Consider the following 12355-nt stretch of genomic DNA (forward strand, 5'->3'; position numbering starts at 1 on the left):
GTTTACTGGAATATACCAAATCGCCCGTTTCTAGATGCAGCTCATTAGCTTTCTCTGAAGGATCTATGACTTTTCAGTCTAAAGTTTTGATATACGGACGTAGGAAAATTAGACGGTAAGGTATGAATTAGATTTCCACGTATCCCGACACTTTCATTACGGTGCATATTTAACTGCTGCCTGTCTTTCCTACTGAGTGAAGTCTCCAAACGCTTTCTGCTGAATTATTCGTCAGCCGCTGAGGAGGCGAAAGATATTTAACCAAACCGTTTCTAGTGTCAATACTGGCCACTGAGTAGATGCCCTACGCCTCTGCTATCTACTATGTTAAAATATGATTTAATGATAATTTCAAGTGAATATATCAGAAAGGAGCATTTTTTACAGCAGTTTATACAGACACTTAAAATTTTTAGTCATCGTGTAGACCGTGCATTAAAATCTATGCACGAAACGCTCGAGAGCAGGTAGTGTGCACGCAACGATATCAAGCCACTTGCGCTGGTTTTTTTTTTTTTTTTCGGCGAGCTCAAAGACGCTCGAAAACCTTACGCACTCCATGAGCTATGTGGCTCTTACAATAAGGCGAGGTTCTCTGCTCTGCGTAGAGTTTTGCCCGCGATCAGCTGGTGAGCATGTTGTTCGGAAGTGCACACGCACCCTTAGATAACTTCGCTAGCAACAGTTGCGCAGGCGCCCCGCCCGACATTGTTTCACAATTTTTGAACGTGACGAAACGTTCAAGCGTAGCGCTACACAGCGAACAGGCGGTAACGGGCACATCGGTCAGCGCCGCTTTCACCGGCCACGAAGACACCCTGGAACATGGCTCCGTGCTATCCAGTTCATTTCCGACGTCACTACAGCTTCGTTTGAAATCTCCACACACACACACACACACACACACACACACACACACACACACACACACACACACACCATAGTATCCGGTTAGCAACGACAAGAAATAACTGATAACACTCGTGACGTTCACACGACCGCAAGCAAATAGCGGCAGCTCTTGCTGTTAATGCACAACGATATGCGATGAACTCAAAGCTACAGCTACAGACTATTCCACACAAATATAAAAAAACCGTTTGAAGTACACATAGGCCGTTCGCTAATCGCCAACGCCATCGTTTCTATCACTAGAGCGTCATCTATCTAATCTTGTTCTGGTTGATTTCTAAAAATATCTTAACGGTCAGAATCTGAAGATTAAGCCCTCTTAGGAGTTCTCATGTAACCGAAAATTTTAATTCGTAACACAATAAGTGCGCACAATTCGCCTTACAGAATAGACGATCTCACCATTTGTAACAAACTTTTTAGACAACTCATTTCATGAGAGTTTTCTGTTGCTACCACTTCTTACTTCCGAACGGCGAAAGCAGGTTTTAGGTTACGTTTTTACACGTCTTGCTATCCCGATGAAAAATCTGGTTTCCCATTTTTTTTCACTGTAAGCATCCCGAAATTAGCTGTTCGAGTTTTCGATTCAGTCAGCACGATGGCTGTCTTTCGATTAAATATACGAAGTGGATAACCAATACTACTTCGCTCCACAAAGTACTGCGTACCGATTAACCGACATTTTTAAATTTTACACGGAATATGATACCCGAAGCACTTTCCAAAAACGGCGCCTATATAAACAGCAAATCCGGTAGCCAGAAGCTTATTTCCAAAAATGTATATTGGAGAGTACTTTAAAGACAGTTCAACAATGAGAAGCGATACTGGGGAAATATTTACGAAAGCCGCATTTTGGAGCCCATTGTAAACATGTGGGAAGGGTGTTTGCGCTCTTAACTAGTGGTTACTGGAGTGTCTTCGACTTACACCCTGAAGACGTCGCCGAGGAAGAATACTTCTGTCAACACGTGTAATCACAGCACAATTTTCGCGTGCCTACTTCCAGTTACGCTACCTAATTTAACAGGTTCAGCTCATATTTTGGAAAAACGTATCTAAGGTCATCTACATCTACTACATTTATACTCCGCAAGCCACCCACGGTGTGTGGCGGAGGGCACTTTACATGCCACTGTCATTGCCTCCCTTTCCTGTTCCAGTCGCGTATTGTTCGCGGGAAGAACGACTGTCTGAAAGCCTCTGTGCGCGCTCTAATCTCTCTAATTTTACATTCGTGATCTCCTCGGGAGGTATAAGTAGGGGGAAGCAATATATTCGATACCTCATCCAGAAACGCACCCTCTCGAAACCTGGCGAGCAAGCTACACCGCGAAGCAGAGCGCCTCTCTTGCAGAGTCCGCCACTTGAGTTTGTTAAACATCTCCGTAACGCTATCATGGTTACCAAATAACCCTGTGACGAAACGCGCCGCTCTTCTTTGAATCTTCTCTATCTCCTCCGTCAACCCGACCTGGTACGGATCCCACACTGATGAGCAATACTCAAGTATAGGTCGAACGAGTGTTTTGTAAGCCACCTCCTTTGTTGATGGACTACATTTTCTAAGGACTCTCCCAATGAATCTCAACCTGGTACCCGCCTTACCAACAATTAATTTTATATGATCATTCCACTTCAAATCGTTCCGCACGCATACTCCCAGATATTTTACAGAAGTAACTGCTACCAGTGTTTGTTCCGCTATCATATAATCATACAATAAAGGATCCTTCTTTCTATGTATTCGCAATACATTACATTTGTCTATGTTAAGGGTCAGTTGCCACTCCCTGCACCAAGTGCCTATCCGCTGCAGATCTTCCTGCATTTCGCTACAATTTTCTAATACTGCAACTTCTCTGTATACTACAGCATCATCCGCGAAAAGCCGCATGGAACTTCCGACACTATCTACCAGGTCATTTATATATATTGTGAAAAGCAATGGTCCCATAACACTCCCCTGTGGCACACCAGAAGTTACTTTAACGTCTGTAGACGTCTCTCCGTTGATAACAACATGCTGCGTTCTGTTTGCTAAAAACTCTTCAATCCAGCCACACAGCTGGTCTGATATTCCGTAGGCTCTTACTTTGTTTATCAGGCGACAGTGCGGAACCGTATCGAACGCCTTCCGGAAGTCAAGAAAAATAGCATCTACCTGGGAGCCTGTATCTAATATTTTCTGGGTCTCATGAACAAATAAAGCGAGTTGGGTCTCACACGATCGCTGTTTCCGGAATCCATGTTGATTCCTACATAGTAGATTCTGAGTTTCCAAAAACGACATGATATTCGAGCAAAAAACATGTTCTAAAATTCTACAACAGATCGACGTCAGAGATATAGGTCTATAGTTTTGCGCATCTGCTCGACGATGTAGTTCAAATGGCTCTGAGCACTATGGGACTTCTACGGTCATCAGTCACCTAGAACTACTTAAACCGAACTAAGCTAAGGACATCACACACATCCATGGCCCAGACTGCAGCGCCTAGAACCGCTCGGCCACCCCGGCCGGCTCAGATGTAGTCAAACAGTATCATTCTCTTACAGTGAATGTTCATGTATGAGAGAAAGGGTACAAAAGTATTTCGAATACTTTAACCATGTAAGTCTTTTTGCTTCAACAGTGACAAGGTTCAGGTAGGAGATTTAACTGTCTTACACCCGTCAGCCCAAAGAAGAACTGACTTCCGTGTCGAGCTAGAGAGCTCGTTTGCGTGTGAGGATACTTCGCACGGTCAAACGGGGCAGCGCAGATGGCGAACTGTATTTTAACCCGCCTACCTTCCGCCCTTTCGCAGTGTTCAGCTGTAGTGCCTAATAGTTACGCAACGACCATCACGTCCACCATACTCCGGAACGCTGCCGTCTCTTCACTGTTCTCTGAAGCTTTATTGCACGGCACTCGCGATCGTCAAGGTGCGAACACTGTACGCGCAGCGCGGACAGATTGTTAACGGCCGGCCAATATGGCGGTCCGGCGCGGGGCACCGACCTGTTGGCATCTCGGCGCCGGTGGTGGCGCGGGCCCTGGCGCGCCACTTCGCCATCAGCTGATGCTCGTCCGCCCTGACCGACCGCCGCCTGCGCCCGCTCGCCTCCCACTGCCGCTGCCACTGCCGCTGCCGCCACACTGGCACCGCCGCGCTCTCTGCGGCCGGCCGCGGCTCGCTGGCAGCGGGCTATCGCAGCGCGCTCTTATCTCACCGGCTGACACCATCGCCCGCTGCTCTGCAGCCTCTGTAGGGTAATTCTGCTAGCCGCGACGGGGCCAATTACAGCTCGGTTCTTATTAGATGTCAACTGAACTTAACGTGACGTCAAATGTTGGAACATCAACTCCCCCTTTACTGGCCGGTATTACACTATCAAGTTCCCTTGTCAAATATCTTTGTCTAACATATTTGACGGTGTAATAGGGAACTTTGTCAAATGTCGTCCAATATTTGATCAAACCTAAGGCCTCGCTGTAGATTTGATCAGAGAAGTCGCTTGTCTGCTGTTGACTGCAATGTGACATGTTACCACATGGAGCGCTAGCATCGCTGCATTCTGTCGTCTGTAGTGTTTTTATAAACATTGCCGGTAAATACAATTGGTGTGAGCCGACAACTACAAAATTAATAGAGATGATTGAAGCTGATCCGCTTTACAACGTGAGGCACGCTAAATACAAAAATACAGGGTGATTCAAAAAGAATACCACAACTTTAGGAATTTAAAACTCTGCAACGACAAAAGGCAGAGCTCAGCACTATCTGTCGGCGAATTAAGGGAGCTATAAAGTTTCATTTAGTTGTACATTTGTTCGCTTGAGGCGCTGTTGACTAGGCGTCAGCGTCAGTTGATGCTTATATGGCGACCGCTCAACAGAAAGCTTTTTGTGTTATTGAGTACGGCAGAAGTGAATCGACAGTGCATTTCGAACGAAGTATGGGGCACTGAGAATCCGCGGGAAACAACTCAGTATGAACGTGACTCGCCTAAGGTGAACGTTTTCTATGCCATTTCAGCCAATAAAGTTTTTGGTCCCTTTTTCTTCGAAGGTGCTACTGTAACTGGACTACAGTATCTGGAGATGTTAGAGAATTGGCTGTTCCCTCAGCTCGAACAAGAAGCACAACAATTCATATTTCAGCAGGATGGAGCGCCACCACATTGGCACTTATCTTTCTGTAACTACCTGAACGTCAACTACCCGAGGCGATGGATCGGCCGCCAGGCAGCCTGTGACAGAGCACTTCATCACTGGCCTCCAAGAAGCCCTGATCTTACCCCCTGCGATTTTTTCTTATGGGGGTATGTTAAGGATATGGTGTTTCGGCCACCTCTCCCAGCCACCATTGATGATTTGAAACGAGAAATAACAGCAGCTATCCAAACTGTTACGCCTGATATACTACAGAGAGTGTGGAACGAGTTGGAGTATCTGGTTGATATTGCTCGAGTGTCTGGACGGGGCCATATTGAACATCTCTGAACTTTTTTTTGAGTGAAAAAACCTTTTTAAATACTTTATTGTAATGATGTATAACAGAAGGTTATTATGTTTCTTTCATTAAATACACATTTTTAAAGTTGTGGTATTCTTTTTGAATCACCCTGTAGATTACAAAGATTGGAGACCTGATCTAACCTATCCCTCTCCTGTAATGTGTTTCAGTGAGCCTGTCTTCTGCAGATGTAGCAGTTCTTAAGTGAATATTGTTTGTGATGTGAGGATACACTTCATTGAGCACATAAATGTATGTGCATCCATTCTTAAGTAATTTATGTACGACTTTACCTCCGCCACTATAAGCTCACGTAATAAGTTTTGTTGAATGCTTTTATCGTGTCGTCGTAAAACCCACGGCTTCACCCAGGTATGTTTCCTTTTTTCCCCCTTCTCTTCCGCATGTGCGCACAGTGCATTTGTGGTACATGCAACTACTGCGGTTAATAAGTTGTCAGCCATCTTTAACTTTGACGAAAAATATGACCGTGTATTACCCCTTCTAGCGCTATGTCAAAGATCTTTGTCAAATATATTTGACGGAATATTTTACCACATGTTTGATCAAATCTTTGACAAAGAAATCTGATAGAGTAATACCGGCCTTAGCAATACCGAGCGGAGAATAAAGTAATGTCACAGAAGCCATGGGCCTTCTTAACACCATGTCAGCCCCCCCTCAGGAGGGGACCCAACTCGTTTGGTAGTCCCCTGCAGAAATATTGAGGGTCTCTATGCTGAATTGAAGAATGCATGGCAGGGTCTGAGAAGAGGCGTCGTGGAAAACCACCTAATCCACGACCCAACCAAAAGGGTTGAAGGCTTCAATCTCAACAGGAAACACTTGTCGGCTCTAAACAGGTTCGGCTCGGGAGTTGGACGATGCAGACAGCAATCAACCAAATGGGGCAATACAGACGATTCGCGTTTTGACTGGCGAGGTACAAACAATGGACCATCTTCTGGTTTTTAACATTCATGGTTTCAGAGACGGCTCTCTGATGTCGCTCCACAAGTTAACGTCAGGAAATAGCTCCATAATCTTAATGTTACTGTGTAATTGTCTTCAATTTATGTGATTTTTGTTCCATTTAATGTAATAATGTAGTTTCCCTGACAATTGTAATAACTGATTTGTTTCCACACTGTACGTTCCAAACGTTTACTGCGATTTATACTAATCTCATCTATTCTTTGTAAAATTTAGATGGCAGATCGAACGAGAAATTGAGCCACGCCTGCCTCTAACCGTCCGTAACTGTCGAAGTGTTACCTGTGCAAGACTGCGCACAAAATCTCCTCTATTATGTCCCACAGGTGTTCGATGGGATTCATCTAGGGCGATCTGGGTAGCCAAATCATTTGCTGGTATTGTCCACGATATTTTTCAGACCAGTCGCGAACAATTATGGCGAGGTGACAAGACATCGCTGTTTGCGAACGTTTATTCTGAATGGCAGCAAGTCGTCCAAGTAGCCGAATGTAACCATTCCAGTCAATGATCGGTTCAGTTTGACCAGGGGACCCAATCCATACCACGTACACAGCCCACACCTTTATGGGCCACCACCAGTTTAAACAGTGCTTGTTGACAACCGGGCTCCACGGCTTCGTGATGTGTTACACTAAGCCTACTATCAGCTCTTGTTCTGGTCTTCAGTCCCGAGACTGGTTTGATGCAGCTCTCCATGCTACTCCGTCCTTTGCAAGCTTCATCTCCCAGTACCTGCTGCAACCTACATTTTTATGAATCTGCTTAGTGTATTCATCTCTTCGTCTCCCTCTACGATTTTTACCCTTCACGCTGCCCTCCAATACTAAATTGGTGATCCCTTCATGCCTCAGAACATGTCCTACCAACCGATCCCTTCTTCTAGTGAAGTTGTGCCACAAACTTCTCCCCAATCCTATTCAGTACCTCATTATTTATGTTATCTACCCATCTAATCTTCAGCATTCTTCTGTAGTACCACATTTCGGAAGCTTCTATTCTCTATTTATCGTCCACGTTTCACTTCCATACAGATACTTTCAGAAACGAATTCCTGACACTTAAATCAATACTCTATGTTAAATTCCTCTTCAGAAACGCTTTCCTTGCCATTGCCAGTCTACATTTTATATCCTCTCTACTTCGACCATCAGTTATTTTGCTCCCCAAACAGCAAAACTTACTACTGTGTCATTTCCTACCAACTGAAATGGTGACTGACCAGGCCACTGGTTTCTAGTCGTGTAGGGTCCAACCGATACGGTCACGAGCCCTGGACAGGCGCTGCACGCGATGTGCTGCTATGCTCGGATCCACGATAACGGTTTGCGCGTGTCGAGGAACGGACGGGGACTGCATTGTTGACGATTCTCAGCGACAGTTGCGGTATATGCGCATGCACGTGCTTTCCAGTTGAAGCAGCGTATATCCTGCAAATCCTGTCTCACTTGTGCAGACAGTCACCACAATCAGCTATGACAAATCGCACTAAGTGGAATCGAAATTCACTGAGCAACTCGCCGCGATCACGTTAAATGCTCGCATTAGCTGCGGCACACACAGCAGTGCGCACAGAACATAATTAATGCTCCGTGGCTGTCAAAGCCTATGTGACGTAGGTGCGGAGAACAAGTCTCAACTAGACAGCCATCGTTCGTAACTACAATTATAGCGAAGGTACTCCGTTTGTTGCCAAATCCCATTACGCCAAATTTCGCTGCACTGCTTTAACGGATGCGTTCGTCATACGTCCCACTGATTTCTGTGGTTATTTCTTGCAGTGTGTTTTTAGCAATGAAATCTACGCAAACGCTGCTGTACTCTTAACGTGAAAGCCGTCGGCCATTGCTGTGTCTGTGGTGAGGTAATGCCTGGAATTTGGTTTTCTTGGCACACTCTTGACACTGGATTTCAAAATATTTAGTTCCCTTACGTTTTGCGAAATGGGATGCCCCATGTGTGTAGCTCCAACTAACTTACCGCACTCAATTTCTGTTAATTCCCGTCGTGCGGCCATAAACACGTCGGGAACTTGCTCACACGAATCATTTGAGTGCAGATGACAGCTTCTCCAATGCACTGACGCGTTATATCACCTGCACGCGATGCTATCGTCATCTGAGTGCATATTGCTACCTCATGTTTGTCACCTCTTTAGTTCCAAAATTAGGTAATTAGGAATCATAAGTTATGAAATCTCCTTTGGCCATTAATAAATTTAAGTTCTTTGCAGTCATTTGCTCGAAAAAATTCTGGCAGTACACTGAGTTCCTTTACTACAACCATTGTTTTGTTTGTAATGTCACTCAGTACTTATGTAGAAGATTAGTAACACTCCACGCCAAGTATCTGTCAATTTAAGACAATGTCAATTTAAGAGATTCTGAATTCACACACTGTCTATCGAAATATTGATGTTGTAGGGATGATATACCTGCAGAACCCCAGGAAGTTCCGGCATGTCCTGGTAAGAAAACGTGGTCGTGTAACATCACCAGTTTATGTGCATGTAGAACTACACGGTATGACACGAAGCCACGAATTAGGTCGATGTGGTAACATTTTATCGTAGCTCGCCATAAACGACAAAGAGATGACAGAGCTCAGTAGAGTGCTATCCTTGTTGCTGCGCGCGTTCCCTTCATTCTCATCTGAAAATATGGTGAGGTAGAGAGTACTTTAATCCCACTCTCAGTGTTGTGTCCTTCCCATCAATTGCACACTTAGACATTCAACTTGCACGTTCGATCACTTCTATCAGTACTGTCACTATTTGTAACCGAAGAAGGAAACGTTCAGAGTGAGAGCGCGCTTACTCATATTAAAAGAAACTAATGTGGATAAAAATTCATTATCACACGTTGAGGAGGAAACCTATAAAATGACTCCCAACTCACTCGCAATGACCCAATTGCTAGCTGAAGGGTCTTTATGTAGAAGGGTGAATGGTGGAAAGGTGCAATAAGTGGGATTAAAACCACCAAAGAGCTAAATGGAAAGGCACAGGAAAATGTGACTGGCTGAGCACTTATGAAAAGAACATGGGTGAGCCGGTCACCCTGTGAACACATTAAGAACAAAAATTTAGGCATCAAGTTGGACACATCACGAAACCGGAAAGCCCTGATAACCACATTGGCTTCAGCGTTACTTAAGGGGCAAATCTGCCGCTGACCTCTGGTCTGAAAATAAAATACATTCCAGGAAAATGTGGCGCAGTGATATGTACGCAACAAGCACGCTACTTCATCAACAACGCTGACGTTCATCTCTGCGGTGAGCAAGCAGGACGGGCTTGTAACAGCGACGTGTCGGCATCCCGCCTGGGCCGTTTATCGCAGCCAGACAAATTGCCCGGCCGCAATCTATGTGGTGCGCCGAGAGCGAGCAGCGCCTCGTGCTACCCACCGCTACACATTCCTCGCCGCTCGGGCGAGCGTTTCACTTCCTGCCTTCCCGCCCCTCAGCCGTTCCCCTTCCCTGCCCCCCGCCCTCCCCAGGCGCGGCGGGCAGACACTTGTTCCTCCTATGGGTGTGCAGGCAATGAACCGCTACTCCACGGGCTGCCGGGCTCCCCTGATCAGACAGACCCCTGACGCGCGTGCGCACTCTAGCGTTACGCTGCTAATTACGGCGGTGAAGCCTCTTAAATAATGCGAACGAATCCGACCACTTGTGCTTGCTTGAGTAATAAGCTGCTACGATCGGAGCGTCGCTTTAGGACGATTGGCACGCCATTTTCAATTACAAAAATAAATACCACGTATTGCACATAAACGGACGAGAACAACAAATACTATTCCATTTCTCTATCGGCAATGTATCGTTGCAACAATAAATACCTTGGAGTAAACTTCTGCAGCGACCTGAAGTGGACCACACGTAAGTAACGGCAGGAAATGCAGATCCCAGACATTCCGTGGGATAATCTGAAACATTTAATTCATCGACGAAGGTAGTAGCTATCTGACTACTTGTTCGATCGATTCTGCAGTTCTGCTCATCAGTTTATGACTCACCAGGTTGGCTTAATAGCAAAGGAAACAAATACAGGCGCGTTCCGTTACGTGGTGGTTTAATAGAGAAAGCTTTACTGAGATCCTTAAACTCCGGTGGTACAAGCTACAAGAGATGCGTTGACCATCACGGAACAATTAACCGTTGCAGTCCCGACAGCACGCTCCAGGAGGGGTCAGGCAATGTCACATCCACTTAGGCCTACGTCTGGCAAAACTTACACACCGAGGAAATTTAAGAGCTCATACTGTGGTTGATCGATGATCTCTTTCCACGCAGCACTCGTGGAGGGGAAAGAAGGGGTAATTCTAGTAGAAGTAACTTCCGCCACACAGAAGGTTGTTTGCGGAGTATAAATGTAGAGGTATGGGCGGAGCACTTGCTGTACAGATAAATTTTCTATACTGGACGAGTAAACGCTTCTCTAGCAGAGTACAATTTCTACTTCTTACTTTAGATATCTACCCTACCAGTGGTCTGCTTTATTGACCTTATCAGCTACCCAATGACACTCAAATTCTGACCGAGGTATTGAAAAAGCTGATTTTTAAAAATCCAGTAGTGACGAAGATTTTTTTTCATGGGAGGGGCACTTTAGTTACAACCATTTCTATCTGTGTGCAAGGACACTACAATGACCATCTCATGTGTTAATAGGTTTTTATCGTAGTATCAAATGTTCTGAAATTTCTTGTAATGAGGTTTCTTGAAGTATGGAAGATGGAGCACGAATGTCTAACTCAAAATGGAACCACAATTTTAACTTGTGGATCTCAGATTTTTTCCTGATTTAAATCTTTTTGCACTGGAGTTTTGTAAACCAGGCACCTTTGGTTCTACACCTGCATTTGGCAAGTATTCTGCAACTAAGCCGTATCATAGCATGTGAGCTACAGTACAGCATAGGACTTACGTGCAGTTACACAACAGCGAAGACGGGGTGCAAAAGAATGTGAACGAAGTACTTAGAGTTAGCTTAGGTAATACTTACAATAAAGATATGCATTTTGCTTTTTAGGTGGGTAGCAGACTCAGTGCCATGACGAAAGGTCAGCATCAGCGTGCCATTCTCATGGCGGTGTGGGGACGACGGTTGCCCCAATTGCAGAGTAGTTTATAATGCATCAAGTCCGCCTCCCCTCCCCACCACATTAGGGATGAGGCCAGACAGTTAAAATTTCAGAATAGGCGTAGCATTGTTAAAGTCAGCGCGGATGGTGGCAAATCTCCAGCCAAACAAAAGGTGGTGCTAATGGCAATACGTATGAAACGTAGTCAGAATATGCTGAAGATGAAGCAGCACACCAGAAACTTCAGATTGGCGGATCCTCTAGCCCGAGGAGAAAACCACGTGTTAAGGGGTTATGTCCTATGCACAATATTTTGAGCAGCACTTCCAAACTTCTGTGAGGTTGGCATGAATTGCGCCGTGCCTGTGTGGTCTATTCGAAAGACAGCAGTTTGTTTTCCGTCACCACCAAACACTGTTTCCCAATGACGCTTGATTCGTCTGACAGATGAGATGACGGTATCCAAGGCGACGGCACATCGACGTACAACGCCATCCCGACATGCTTCTTTGGTTGCTTTGTCGGCCATGTCGCTTCCCTGTATCCTCATGTGTCCAGGTACCCCAACAAGACATTACCTCCGTACCACGGTCGTGGAGCTGCAATAAGTCATGAGATGATCAACTGGTCTTACAAATTTGGTTGACCGCTTGTAGCGCAATGAGCGAGTCTGAACAGACGTGAAACCTTGTGTGGTGTGTCAGTCCATAGAGCCATTGTAATGCCAGAAAAATTTGGGAATTGCTCAAGAAAGCGCATTTGAAAACCATATCAGAGAAAACAAGAATCGTGAGCATCCTCCCCTTGCTGGGAGCCATCCGTACAAGCAACGATAGAACTGTGATACGTATTTAAGTC

At 45.3% G+C, this 12355-nt stretch overlaps 1 protein-coding gene across 1 annotated transcript in view; it reads right to left on the reverse strand.

The window, feature by feature from the left end:
* LOC126159886 (uncharacterized) overlaps positions 1 to 12355 on the reverse strand; it is a 48512-nt gene that overhangs the window by 20417 nt on the left and 15740 nt on the right. Inside the window, exon 3 of the mRNA XM_049916700.1 lies at positions 3920 to 4106. Coding sequence (XP_049772657.1) covers positions 3920 to 4106 — 187 coding nt within the window. The remainder of the gene's footprint in view (positions 1 to 3919; positions 4107 to 12355) is intronic.

Source organism: Schistocerca cancellata, chromosome 2, assembly GCF_023864275.1.
Source record: "Schistocerca cancellata isolate TAMUIC-IGC-003103 chromosome 2, iqSchCanc2.1, whole genome shotgun sequence".
Taxonomy (NCBI): Eukaryota; Metazoa; Arthropoda; class Insecta; order Orthoptera; family Acrididae; genus Schistocerca; species Schistocerca cancellata.